Source organism: Podarcis melisellensis, assembly GCF_964234715.1.
Source record: "Podarcis melisellensis genome assembly, chromosome: 7".
NCBI lineage: Eukaryota > Metazoa > Chordata > Lepidosauria > Squamata > Lacertidae > Podarcis > Podarcis melisellensis.
Window position 1 is genome coordinate 26,462,250 of NC_138539.1, and position 14,685 is coordinate 26,476,934.

A 14,685-nucleotide genomic window follows, 5' to 3' on the forward strand; every position below is an offset into this window, starting at 1 on the left:
GGCCCCACAGCGGACAGGAAATAAATGTATGGAAACTGAGAAGTCTGAAATGTCTCCCAACGTTTTTTAATGCCAATTAAAGCATTCTGCACCCTAGACTCCTGAATGCCAAGATGATGCCAGGTTCTCGTTAGGTTGTGTGCAACAGGAATAAGATCAGGTCCCCTCCCCTGCTGCTATAGGTATAAGCAGTTTCCACATACACTCTGAGGAAGTTGAAATGGACACATGTCCAGCAAGGACAAAGCACAGAGGAGGAGGAAGAGGACAGGGATTCCCCCATGCTGAAATATAACTCCCTTTGAATGAAGAGAGAATAAGAAGACTAGGCTTACAGAATCTGCTTCTGTTTTGAATCTGCATTCCACTTCTTTCATATGTTTCAGGCTCAGAGTTGTTGCTCTATAACAGATATGTGAAAGCAGCATATATGAGAGTGCACACTGTGACTGTAAATGCCAAACAAGCTTTTGAAAAGTGAACATTTTCCAGGTGGTATCTGGCTATTCACATGTTCCAGATTCTGCAAATTACTTACTTCATACATTGGACAACCTGTGTTTGTTGATGGGTGCTAAAATAGAAAGGGTTCTATAGCTACTTGCTCTCCTACTTTAAAAAAAAGTCAGGCTCAATCAGAGGCATAGTGTGAGGGGGCCCGGGGGGGGGGGCATGGCCCCAGGTGCACATTTTTGAGCCTTGGCAGCTGAGGCACGGCAGCAAGCAGGTTGGTCTAGTGGTCAGGTGGATGGAGGCAGCAGGCAAGCAGCCTGTTGGAGGTGGGTTCCGTTCACTCTCCACATGGACTCCACACATGCTTTCCCCCTGTGTGAGCCCCCACCCCAGCTGCCCAGTTCACTGGGGGGGTGCAACACTTGCCCCGCCCCAGGTGATGGCAACCATCGCTACGCCACTGGGCTCAATAGTTAAATTAACAGGATTCGTTCACCTATATGTAGACAAACAAAAAAGACATTGGACAGTTTTTCCAGACGCATTTGCAAGGCAGCAAAAATGAGCAGAAGACAGGAATTAACCCATCCCCAACTACCAACTGGCTCCTGCTAACAACATCCTCAGACCCCGTATTCATTTTACAATGGAAACATAGGATTGGGAACCCCGTTTTCCCCTTACATCATGCTTATTTTAATCCTGAAATTGGTTGCATAGTCATAGCCTATACTCTGAGCATTCTGTGACATGGGCTAGGAATTTGAACCTTCAACAGACTACAATTTCCATGATTCCTGGGAGGTAGGAATGACAGCTGAACTGGCATATAACCTATGTAAGTTTGCAATGTATTTTTGCCCTAAATGCAATAGAATGATATATTTCACTGTTGTGGATACAAAATTCTTTGCCTCTGAGAACACTGTAGGAATGTCTCACCTTGGGAAACGGAAAACCACTATAAGTATTGTGCAGACTACGCCGTACAGCAATCCCACATTAGCAGCAAAACAAATTGTAAATATGTAAGTGCTAACCCATATACTCTGTAAGGAAAAAAAGAGAAGACAAAAAGGAATTAGTTATACAAACTTAGCAAAAAAAGTGTGTGGGAAGAAAGGTTATTAACCCTTTCCCTGCAAGCTGATTTTTGTCCAAAATATCCCTTCCCCATAGGGATCACCTTATAATATTTTTCTTCTTTGGGATAAATAAGTACACATTTATTGTAGCAGCACTGGTCACGCTACTGGGAGCCAGCATAGGCTTTTCCTAGGCCCTGGTCAAAGGACTAGAGAAACTTTCAGAACCAATATGACCACAGCAGTGGCAGGACAAGGGGGGAAAGAGAAAAAGAAAGAAAATCAGTACCATGGACAGTTACAGATTTATCCTACCACATGCAGTGGTGTTGTGCATCCTGTATAACAAAAGTCATGCTTCTTGTATGATACAATAGAAGTCAAGCAATGCACACCTGTGATTACATTTTGATAGTCCAAGAAGCCATGACTAATAAGTGGTTGGATTTGGTACACAATATAGCCTAAAAGATCTCAAGCCCTGACAATGAGCCTAGTGAGCTATTTTACATGTTGCTGTTTACAGAGGCTGTTATAGCATTGTGAGAGATCTGTGTATTTAAGTGCACTGGTGCAGTGTATGGAGATCATCATCAGTGGGAGTGACTTTTAAAAGATATAAAACACTTATCAAGATGGTGACACTAGATGGTAGGACTCCAAGCTTGCGGATCTGTATCACACACACTTTTCAAGAGAAGTGTTATATTTTATTGATCACGTTTCTTTCTTAACATGCCTACAAAGATCACAGAGAAGTATATAAGAGGTTCCCCATTTTATTCTTACCAAAAAAAAAAAGCCTTTGATGTAGGTTATGCTAAGAGATAGTGACTGATCTGAGATAACCCAGAAAGTTTCATGGTTGAAACTCAGTTGCTACTCTGTCCCATGCTGTAATCAAAGGATTTCTGCAAAAATCTACAATCTGTAGCAGAGCAATCACTCTCAAGTCTATACACATATACAAACTTAAAAACCTAATCCAAAATATAGTAATTTTATATTCAGCTTCAGTGCTAGCACTGAAATCTCATAACATTCTGATATCTCATTGACTTCTACTGGTTTGAACCAGAATACTGACGTATGGAGGGGGCAAGGGGGAGAATGATTGCAAAAGGTTTCCTTTTACAAAATTTGAAATTAAAATCTGTTCATTTTTGCATTTGTGTAAAAAGATCTGGCTGCTTCTTAATTTTACTGAATGTCGTTCTCTTGCTTATTATTTCTAAGCATGGTCCAATGCTGAAGTTTTGCTCCTCAAAAAAAGTAAGATTTATAGTGCAAATTGAGAAGAGAACAACGAGTAAAATATTAAACCCAAACCAGCAAAATGCATATGTATGTACAGGGAAGAAAACAGAAAGGGGGGGGGCAGGATTCAGGACTGGGGAGTTGCTTTGTAAGAAGACGGATGAAAAGGTCTTTTTCATCTCTATCATGTTGGTTGTAAAGAAAGCCAAAATGATGGAAAATTATCCCCTGATGACTAATTGGTACCTGGCTGAAGCAATTTGATTATTTCAAGTTCCTTCCATAGTGGTTGTGTTGCTACATAAATCATACCACAATTCACATCCCTTAGAACAAATTAGCCAAACTGAAATTACAATCTCGTCTGGAATGAAATGGTTTCTTTGTAATAGCATTGAAGCACACAGCCTGGGAAAACTGCTAGCTCAGCACTTGCTTTTGAAAACGATGACTCTGAATTCCAAGGAGAAGGCAAGGGGGAAGGAAAGAAAGAAAAGGGCAGGATAATACTTTATACAAATCTTGAAGAGCAGGAAACAAAGGTAGGAGGTGAGAGGAATACTTTGGATCCAAGGAGAATTTTACCACCCAGACAAAGAAGATCTTCTCTAAACAATGAGCGTTGAACTCCAAAACATTTCTGGGAGAGCACTGTTCTCAAACCAAACCCCTAATCCTAAGAGGCCAATGATCTCACTTGCGTCAAAGTGCCCATCTGGCTGCAGCAACTACGGGCTTGATAGCTGCTACAGCCAGCCAAAGAGCTTCCCACCTGCCTGCCTTCTTAGGGTCTACACTTCCTCTTATCCCATGCTGAGAAAGCAAGGATCTGAGCAGTTTTCTGCTTGTCCCGTGCTCTCTATGCATGGGTCTGAGCGGTTTTCCATTTGCCCTGCCACTTTCCCTTGGAAAACCCACTCTTCACCCCAGAATCGGAGTGAACATCAATCCATGGGAAACCCAACTGAGGTTTGCTCCGATTCAGCAGTAAAGAATGGGTTTTCCCAGGGGGGGAGCAGTCCCAATGGGCAACAAGACCTGCTATCCCTCACAGCAGTGTCTTTCTGTTGCTGTAGAAGAAAAGTAAGCAAGTAGAGGTGGCAATAGCAGTGGCTGTAATAAGGCTCTCCAGACAACATAGCAACTATTACAGGCAAGTAGAGGTTTCTCAACACACAAGGGCTAAACCGCAAGCTCCTTAGAACTGACGTATTTGCTTCTACATAATAAGATTTGGCATGTGACAAAGAATCATATGTAACTGTTTCTATTTCCTGAATTCATTCTTGTTCTATTGATGTTCCACTGAGAGTCCTATGGAGTTTTAAACATCCAACCTAGAATGCAATTGTAAGTATAAAACCAATATTTATTTCAAGAAGGCTCCTCCTTTGGCAATGGGACATCTTCACTTCAATCATAATACAAGGCACTAATGCCTGGGAAAGGCTGGCCAAGACAACCATATCCCCACCTGTCAGTTACCCTTTCAGAGGTTTGTTATGGCTCTCTGTCAGAACTCTTGTTAATAAGGACGTCAATATGCCACCCTGACACAGAGTGAAGCAGGTTTTCTTTTTATCTTCCAGCTTTTAAAGGAAAATCATAGACAGGAACAAAGTTCTGTAAAGACATTACAGAATATACAAAGAGTACTTTGGCAAAGTATTTTTATAAAGACAAGTAAGGCAACTAATAGAAATCAACACATCATCAGCTCGTCAAATAACACATTTAACCATCACCCAACTTAATTATTTGTTCTAGGACCTTTTCTGGTCCTAGAACATCAAATGAGAAGGTGGGTTCTTGAGAGCACATGACAGAGGAGAAAGGTGCTTTGTTAGCAGGAAAAAAAGGGTAAGGGAAAGAAACAGTGGCAAAACTTTAATTCATATGTAAAAGAATGGACCTTCCTCTCAGTAAATTCCTACACAGTTGGCTGAGGGACAGCAACAAAAGGGAAGACTTGGTAGTGGGGGCATTTAGGACATTATCCCATACATTGAAAGGCCTGGAGGAGGGGAATCCTTAGATTCAATTTCACTTACCCAGTCTATTTTATCCACATTCCAATACTTTTTTAAGTCACGGAACTGCACCAGCATCCCCTTCAGCCCCACCACAATGATACTTGCTAGAACGCACTGCAATGAAAGAATCCTTTGTCAGAAAGTGAATTCAGCATTTCCCCCCCAGACATGCAGGGAAATAGATTTCGGCAAGTTAACTGGCAAATTCCCTGGAAGCCTGAAGACACCTCTTCACTACAGTTATCAACACCTCCAAATATAAATAATGCCAAAGAGATTATATCTTACATGTGCCTTTTGTGGATTCTGAAATTGCAATGCACTATACATTTGGGTGGCAACTAGAAGGATAAATTCAAAGAGTCTTTGAAATACCAGGCATTTTTTAAATCCAAAAAATAATAACCAGGGACAAGAACGGCCTGTGAGTGAATATGCCACTTTCATTTCTTCAGACAGTAGAAAGGCCTCTTTCCTTGCGTGGAGAATAAGGGTTTTTCCCCTTACTCATGGGAAGAAGAGGGTAAATTATCCCCTAGCGCTGGTGCTAGAAGCCCTGGCTCCAGTCCTATGACCTAGTGCAAAATTATACCCTAGGTGCAAAGATTCAAAACTTCTGCAATAAGTTCCATCGAAAACAGGCAACCCAGTTCATATCCAAGCAAAACAGAAAGAAAGACTCCCCACTCCCTATTTGTTCTTGGCACATGAAACTAGTGTGTTCTCTCCCTTCTATGAGAGCATTAATAATCATGGAATCATAATGAAAGGCGGTGCAGTCATTTTCAGAAAGAATAGTTTAGTCTATGAAAATCATATGATCGCAAATAATAGTAATTAAAAAAAGAACTGTACCATGGGCAGCCAGTATAGCATTGGTCCTACTGCATAGATGACCACAAGCACCAATATGCAAGATATTAGGCAAGCCACCTAAAAACAATTGGAAAGGAGAAGCATAAATAATCACATTATTCAAATTCTAAAGCATGTCTAAAATGAAATGAAAGTGCTTGGTTTGCCGAAGTTGCTGAGCATAACAAAACACTGCAGACACATAAAAATTCTAGGAGCCAGGAAAGGGGATTTTGGCTCTCACATGGTCTGCAGATTGGAAGCATCTGAGTATAATTTAAGATTTGACCTGTTGTGGTTACCCTTAGCCCACCTAAAGAACAAATACATGTATCAAATACCAATATATACAATATACAAAAGGGGGGGTTACTGTTTGATCCCAAATATGCAGGCAGAAAACACTGAGCTTCTGGAAAATGTACTTTTGTGCCTGTATTTATTACACAATGGTTGCAAACCAAAGAAATTCATCCACACCCAAGTCACACTGATTTCTATGAGATTTAGGGTGGGACTACGTGTCCTCCACATACCTGTTGGTTGGCAGCTTCTCCTAGGGGGGAACTGTGGCAAGGAAGTGGTAGCTGTGGAAATGTTTAGGCACTCTGTTCCATCACTTGTCTCCTCCCAAGTTCCTCTCAAACCTGATTGCTTTATTTATCCCAACTTTCCTCTAAGGATCTCAGAGTGGCATACATGGCCGGCTTCTCTTCACAACAATCCTATGAAACCAGTTTGGCTGAGAGCAACTGGCAGAAGGTCACCCAGTCACTGGGAATTTGAACACAAGGCTCCAGCATCCAACAGTGGAGAACAAGCAAGCATGCATGGATTGCTGGCTCTTTCTGAATCTTTTGCATTTCATTATGAAAGTTGCCCATTGCAGTTTTTCCCCCCATTCTACATGGAGGGATCTCTAAGAAGCCTTTATTTTGTCCTCAGGGATCTAATGCTGCAATTACACATTACAAAAGATGCAGGACTGACACTAAAAACAGCAGTGCTCCCAATTCTCCACCTCAGTCTCTTCCTTTTCTTGCATATAGATGAGAATGTGTGACACCACACCTCTAGTTTTTGCACTAATAAAGCGGCACAAGTGCAGAAAAACTTGGAACATGGTACCATTGTGTAATTCATTCCGTTTTACTGCACAACGGGAGGAAGAGAAGGAGAAGAGGTGCAGAGAAGCTACTTTCAGCAATAGCCACACATCTCTCATAAGACGTTGTTCCAGTCTAATGGAGAATTGCCGCAGGATTTGTTTGAGTGGAGACCAATTTGTGCGGAGTGATTGGATCTGTTTCTTAGCCAAACCACGACCTGCATGATTTTTAAATATTCTCTATTTTGTACGTATTACTCTCCTGATTGGACCTGTGATTCTTCTTGGGTGGGAACTTTTTTTGTCTGTATTTGTTGCTTTGCTTTGCTTATTTTATGTCAGTCTGATGACCAGACTTGGCTTGAGGTAGGCATGTAATAGATCAGTTTTGTTTCCCAAAATGAAGGACTGTTTGGTTTGTCAGGGATTTTTGTGTGTGTGTTTAGTGTCTGTGTCTAGTCTCTAAAATCACTATTGTCATTTGCTTTTGTCTCCGTTGATATTTTCTATGGATAGCTCCAGCGGCTGATCATACACCCTTACGTATCAAAGCATTCGCTGGTCGGTACAAACGGGTAAGAGTTTTGGTTTGGTTTTCTTTGGCCTTCATCAAGAGAAGGAAGACATCAGCTGTTTGGGTCTAGAGATACTTTCCAAATGAGCAGACAGTGTCTCAGGAAAGGGCAAGTACTATTTCCCTTCCCCCACAGAACATGACAACCTCACTTCAGAAACTTCCAGTTTGGTAGTGTGGGCAGGCTGTTTTATCACCTTTTACTGCTGTTTGAAGGGATCACAGCACTTATTCCACACATGTTCTAACTGAATGGCTACTTTTTGCATTTCATTTTCGTCTGATGTCACTCCTTACAAATCCCATTATCCCCTATGTATCATACACCTGCAACTGAAGATTACACCATGCATCTGATCAAACGGACTCAAGTCCACAAAAGCTTATTCCATAATAAAAATGGTTAGGGTTTCAAAGCACCACACGGCTTCTTGTGGACTGTAGGCAGAGACAATCAATACAATTGGAGGCAGGCTCTTACTGCCCAGCAGTTATTAGTCTGATTTTCTTAAGGTGGAACCAACACTGACTGTTAACCTTAATGTTATATTTATATCTTTGCTAGGTATTGTAAGATAGTTTAAACATTACTGTTTTTTCCATTGGGAAATGTAGAAAAGAACATGTGCTAAAAGTAAGGTGAAGATCCCAGGTTCATTTGCTGGCATCTTCACTAAGAGGGTCAAAGGCAGAACAACTGGGAGAGACTTTTTGCCAGGAGACCTGCTGCTGGTTAGGATAGGGCAGCCTTCCCCAGCCTGGTATCCCATAAACTCCCATCCGCCCACACCAGCACAGCCAATGATAAGAGATTATAGGAGTTGCAGTACAAAATATCTGGAGGCCATCAGGTAAGGGAAGGCTAGATAGCCCTATTGACCTAGACAGTCCATTGCATCAGTTCAGTGTAGGCAGCTCTTAATATATTTTCATTCTGGGATCATTGCCCCTGTATTTGATTGGTCGGTATTACTTTTCTGAAGCATCTTAGGAGAGTTAAGCTCGCTTCCTTTCCCTTTTCTTCTGCCAATGTAGCAGGCACATGTGCCTACGGCATCCCCTTGAATGGTTACGAAGGATCTCACACCTCATTTTCAGCATTAATTACTCTGCAGTGCAGGAGATGCGAGTACAACGGCCAATATTTCTATTCTGCCCTGACAACACAAATAGAGTTACCTGTGTTTTTGCTCCAGTGCTGAATAGGAGAGCAGTACGGCCCATGGCTGCTGCGCTGGGTATGCAGAAGAAAAAGGATGGGATCACGTTGCTGAGGCCATGAGCCAAGAACTCCTGGAAAGTTGGGGGGGGGAGAGCATAAGAACCAAAGTAGAGTCCTGCTAGATTGGATAATCTCAACAAGCATCCTGTATCCCAACAGTGAAAACAGTGTACAAACATTTACCTGGTTATCATCCACAGAGTAGTTGAACTTCTTAGCAGAGGCCTGGGCGAGGGCTAGTGAAGCTACATAGCCAACCAATGCCACTCCAAATGCCTCTGTGATTACTTCAGGGAGGATATTCATGGGTGGAGACCTTGGCAGTGGTATGCTGTAAAAGTAAGGACAATCCTATGTGGTGGAGGGTGTTATGCATTAGAAGGCAAATGTGCCAGTATCAGATCAAAACTGTGAATTGAAAAGTTCCCATTAATTCAGGGTAGGCACAGAAATCTCAATTCTGATGGAATTTCTTCATTTTATAGCCACAACATCACAGTCTATTCCAGCTTTTCAACTTTAAGTTTAGTTTGAGAAGGGTCATTTTTAGGAAGGATTTGCATTCTTCAGTGCTACAAAGTCTGCCAAATACCAAAATGTGCTGACTGGCCTGCTGTTATTTAACAAAGCTGCACTGATGTACTGAAATGATACATATTGGAGGTCTTTACCTCAGATAGCTTATCAAAGCTTCTTCTCAATATCTCTACATTTCACATAAATACAACCAGTGCATTTCTTCCAGGGGAAAAAGGTGCCTGTACTCACCATGAAGTTGTTTCAGTAAGTGTCACACTTTTAACCAGTGCTTTTATTCTAGAAAAAATGGTGCCAGTGCTGCGGGTCCTTGAGTACCCTTGGAAAACAAGCACTAATGCCAACCAGCTGTAGCCCTTATTCAGAGGGTTAGCAAAAATCTCAAACATGTGAGCAGGAGGAGGCATCATGGCCACTATTCTGGATCTCCACACATGGCCAATTTGTTTGTGAACAGATATGCATATGCAAATTGTATGTGTATAGGTTGCCTCCTTGGTAGGATTCTCAAATCACATGGTATGAGCTTAAGTTCATACAACTTAAATACTTAACCTCTGATTTCAAAGGAGTGGCTGCTTACGGAGGTGTTATGTGGTGGAGGGTGTTATGCATTACGGAGGTTGATGCTAGGACCACAGATACCCTTCCCCTCTTTAAATCCACAAGTTTAGTATTTCCAGATTTCGATCATCTGAAAAATGACTACATGTAGTCCCACAAACCCAGGCATAAAAAGAGGCTGGACATTCAGTTTGTAAAAACCAGTCAACATAAAAATAGATGTGTCAATTTAGTCTTCAGTAGCAGCTTTAGAAAGAAATAGGGGACAAAATCAGACAACAAAGGACTTGTGGTTCTTATTCTACAAAATAAAGCAGCATTCATATTCATCAGAAGAACTGGACCTACATTACCTACACAGTGTTCTCAGTCTGCTAGCAAGTGGATGAGTTTAATGTTGTGCAACACAGGACTCCAATATAACAGTTGCGCTAGCAGAAGCTTGTTGTGCAACAGATTCCATAACCTGTTGTGCAAAAAAGTTACCAGCAACCTGCTTGTGCATTCTCTTATGCAGCTAGGTTTCACTGGTATAAAACATTTCACCAGCAGAACAAGAGTATAGTGCTAAGGGATTTTAACTTGGCGCTTCGTTGGATACGACCCACAGATCCCCAGTATCTGACGTCTGGTTCTATATAGGTTCCCTATTCAGTAAATCAGCCTTCTGAAAACCAACTTTCTTATCATCCTTATTAAGGCAGAATTCATGGTTTCATTTTCATTTTTCAGCTGCTGACCATTTTATTGCACAGGATGAGGGTATGCAAACAATGATTTTAAAATGCAAAAATCCAAAACATACTGAATATACATATTTATGTATCAATACATACAAGCATATAAAGAACACGTTACCCTTTTGGAATATGTCCCACAACTTCCATGCCATAGCTGTGCTTCATATCAGCATAGTAGCAGGCAGCAGAGGTAGCAACTATCTATTGGTCAAGCAACAACAAAGACTTAGAGTAGGAAGGCAATAAACACTTCACATTTTTAAAAGAAATCTTTATGTTTCTTTTGGCACTGGGCTCACTACTTCAGAGAACAATATGAGTGGAACCAATGGAATAGAAGCAATATTGTTAAGTTACAGAGATGAGACCATTGGGTCAGCTTCTTCTCAGATGGGGATTGCCTAGGTTCACGTATAGTTGGGTTTACAAGATAGCATATAGCTATACAGAAGCTATGTGAATATTGGCTCTTCTACACACCCTCAATTTATCTACGGTTATTGCATTGAATTAACAGATGAGAAGCATGGAGTGTATTGAAAAGGAAGGGGATGCAATTTCCCTACCTTAAGAGAGCATGTGTTCCCACACATCTCAGGTGTATTGAAATGAAGGTGAAATGAAGGTCAAACATACCTCTCTATCCTCTATCCAGATAAGTAAGAAGATTATCAGCATCCAAGGACACATTTCAGTCGGGCAACGGCATTTAGGGTGCAAAGCAGGGCCAGTAAGGTGTGGCCTGGGGAGAACTCCAAGGGCAGATAGAGAGGCCTGGAGTGCCCAACTTGGCCCCCAGGCTGGGGATTCCTCACCCCTGCCCTATATGTTTTTGTCTGGCACATGTACACATCCAGACTCAGAGTCCTAAGTGCATACTCCTATGCACACAAGGCATTTATGTGTCTATAAGCAGACCTTATTAATACAGAAATCAGCTCACATTAAGGTGGGATAACGAGGCCTCATCCATTGAGATTAATGTGTGGGGAGGGGGTTTGGGGGGGTTGAGATCTTGAATCAAGCTCCCACACCTGTAAGGTTTCTTTGCATCAGAGCCACAGTATGCATTTACAAAGCACAATCCCAGAATTCTTTACTATAAAGACAGTAGGCCAATATACCTCATTACTACACCATTTTGAAAAACAGCTGGGCATTACAAAAACTAAACATCATAGCTGAGACACCAGAAGGTTGCATGGCTACAGTTAATGAGCCCAAACAATGTTTTTAAACCTCACAACTGAAGCCAGTCCGTTGCCATTTTCCTTTGTACGGTATTTGTTTGATATTATACTTCTATCAAACTTTTCCGAGAAACAGTACACCTGAATTTATCTAAACTGGTCACAGCATTATCTAAATGGCAAAACCATAAATATTTGTCCTGCACTGCATTAACAATGAGCACCACCGGCTGCAGCAGATTAAGTAGTGCAAAACAGTGCTTGTGTTTATACTTACCAAAACCAAATCAATAGGAAGAACCACCTTGATTTTCCCTTTAAACTTTTCGTTCAGTTCTTTAACAAGAACGAGAATCACAATGCTCATAACAGAGAGCAGCAAAGCTTCCAACTGAATGGACTTGATGTTTTCAAAGATGTAGGCATAAATCTATAGTGGAAAGAAAATCAGAAGGTCAGTTGAATATCAAGGGTGTAAGTGCTCAAAGAAGCAGGTCCACAGTTTTGGAACTTATTACTGAATACAGTGGATTGTATCTAGACATGCCTTTCAGCAAACGCAAGAGCTGCTTCCATGATATATATTCCATTTATATTCCAGGAGAATATAAACTAGTTCTTTTCTGAACTCAAAAGTCACCATCAGAACATTTATATCTGCTGTTTTCTTACACAGAATGGTAACAAAAAATGTTGACTATGTACATGCAAAAAGTTACAGAGCAAGTTATGATCCCACTGTCCTGGAAAGCCACAATGCCACAACTAAGGTCATCATGACCTAATCTAGATTATTTCACTGGCGGACATTTGTCACAAAAGCAGGGATGCAGCTTTTCCATGCTTCATCTAAGATGGGGGGGGGCACATTTTGTACATGAGTCAGACATTTGGAAGGATGGGCAATGAAACCACAACCTTGACCCACATGTTGTCCTTATATAATCAAACAATGAAGATGTTATACTAGAGGGCTTGGGATTTGGCAACTAGAAAGCCATGCCTATCCAGAAATGTGCGTTGAAGACAGCATGTGGCTTTGGCTTAGCGCCCCACCAGGAGCCGAGACTGACTAGGACAAAAGACAGAAACTTGGAATGCCATGTCCGAATGTCAGCACAGTCATCAGCACAGGCTCAGAAGCTACCCAAAGCCAGATCCAAAGAGCAGCCAGCAAGCAAAATGAAGAGCTGGACTAAATCCCACCATCAACTATTTAAATATGACATACACAAAGACTTGCAAGTTTTATTTCAAACATCTGTCTTTTGTTGAACATAGGCTGTGTTTGCCAACCCATTCTGATACACTATGCTGTTAAGGCTTTATGAAGGCATTCTGAAATAACAGGAATTGATTCGGGAACTCGCAGACAGTCATTTTTGTGGATCATCACTACCCAGTTTGGTATTGTTAGCCATGGATTACCATGACCCATTTTGCTGTGGTGCGCTGCTTGTTTTCCCATATCAACACACATGGAGACCAAACTACTTGTCTGAAGGGCCTAGTCAGGGGCGTACCCAGGGGTTGGCCCCTGCCAAGGGCAAAGGCCCAGGGAGACACAAAAATCGTGCCTCTCCACTCTAGCTCCAGGTAGCTAGGAGCTCGCCTGCCCATCGGCAGGCTCCCTTGGACGCTCCCCTGCTGGTCTGGCCAGCCACATCTCTTTGCCAAGGGTACAAGGGAGGGACAGGGGGCACAAGGGAGCTTAGGTACACCTCTGGGCCTAGTAGAACCTTGTGTCCTCCAGATGTTGTTGAACAACAGCTCCCATCACCTTTGGGTCAGCCTGGTGGAACAGTATCTGTACCACCAGCATACCACATATATATATATATATACTGGCAGTGAAGTGAAAAGTATAGCTCAGAAAAAGTACTATGTAGCATGAATAGATAGCATATCATTCATATATATATATATATATATATATATATATATGAATGATATGCTATCTATTCATGCTACATAGTACTTTTTCTGAGCTATACTTTTCACTTCACTGCCAGTTTATTACTGGTTTAACTGTCTGTGGCAAATCTACTACCAAGGCACAGTCCAAGAAGTTCTCCTGAACTGTACTCAGAACTCTATGGAACTGATAAATGTTACATTCCATATCTCTAGAAGGACCAATGGGATTAGATAGATAGAAAAGAATGAATATAATATGCACTGCTATAATATTAATAGTCTTGCATTTTAGTAATGTTTATCAGACAATGAACACTAGGAATTACCAACTCAATCACCTAATCTAGCATACCATGCATTAAAGGTGAAGGCTCTGAAATAAATTTCAGGGGCTCAATAAAACCAACCTCAAAAACTCTTCCCTAATTCAGATTTTGATCCAAGCTGGAGTAGACTGCTCCCCTCCCAAGCACTCTCCTCCATCCCCAGCTTCTCTTCAAGCACACTACCCTACTCTGGGATCTCGTGGATCAAAGCTGCTACACTCAGTCCCTCTGGGGCGATGTAAAGAGGCTACAGTGGAAATTTTGGGGATTGAGTGAGGTGAGGAGTGCATGTGGGGTGGAATCTGCCCTTGGAGTGAGTCCCATCAACTTCTCCCCATTGGACCTCTCCATTAGGGTTTACTGGGGTTGGATGAAGAGATTATAAGGGCAAAGTAGGGTTGGGGAGAGGCCAAGTCTCACATTCTTAAACCAATTTCAGTTTCCAAACAGTTCTCACATAAGAGTGCGTTTGAATCATTTTATTTTAAGGTTTCAAGAGTATCACAGTAGCCAAATGGCCAATTCTCATGAGCCCTTAATCAACTTTCATTTACAGGAGTATAAAAAACATATTGGGTGACACAAGTTCATTGCCTGATCGTTATATGCACATCTAAGTGAAAGGCTGCCAAAAACCTCTGATGCACTTTGAGATAGAACAGACATTTAAAGAACCTCAATTTACCAAGATTTCTTGGAAAATGTGAATACAATTTTCTGATTAAAGTTTTCCCAAAAGACATGCTCCTTCATCCAGTGACTCCATGGCACCCATGAGGTTTTCTGATGTCATGGAACTCTTCGCAAGCTGCATCCTCTTTGGT

General features: G+C 41.6%; 1 protein-coding gene across 5 annotated transcripts in view; it reads right to left on the minus strand.

Annotated features, from left to right (window-relative positions):
• Positions 1–14,685, minus strand: part of SLC26A7 (solute carrier family 26 member 7) — an 80,119-nt gene that overhangs the window by 21,846 nt on the left and 43,588 nt on the right. For all 5 annotated transcript variants that reach the window (XM_081919742.1, XM_081919739.1, XM_081919740.1 and 2 more), the window contains 8 exons: positions 11,896–12,048; positions 10,547–10,629; positions 8,771–8,918; positions 8,545–8,658; positions 5,684–5,761; positions 4,847–4,942; positions 1,396–1,502; positions 336–402 (listed from right to left, as the gene is read on the minus strand). In XM_081919742.1, coding sequence (XP_081775868.1) covers positions 336–402; positions 1,396–1,502; positions 4,847–4,942; positions 5,684–5,761; positions 8,545–8,658; positions 8,771–8,918; positions 10,547–10,629; positions 11,896–12,048 — 846 coding nt within the window. The remainder of the gene's footprint in view (positions 1–335; positions 403–1,395; positions 1,503–4,846; positions 4,943–5,683; positions 5,762–8,544; positions 8,659–8,770; positions 8,919–10,546; positions 10,630–11,895; positions 12,049–14,685) is intronic.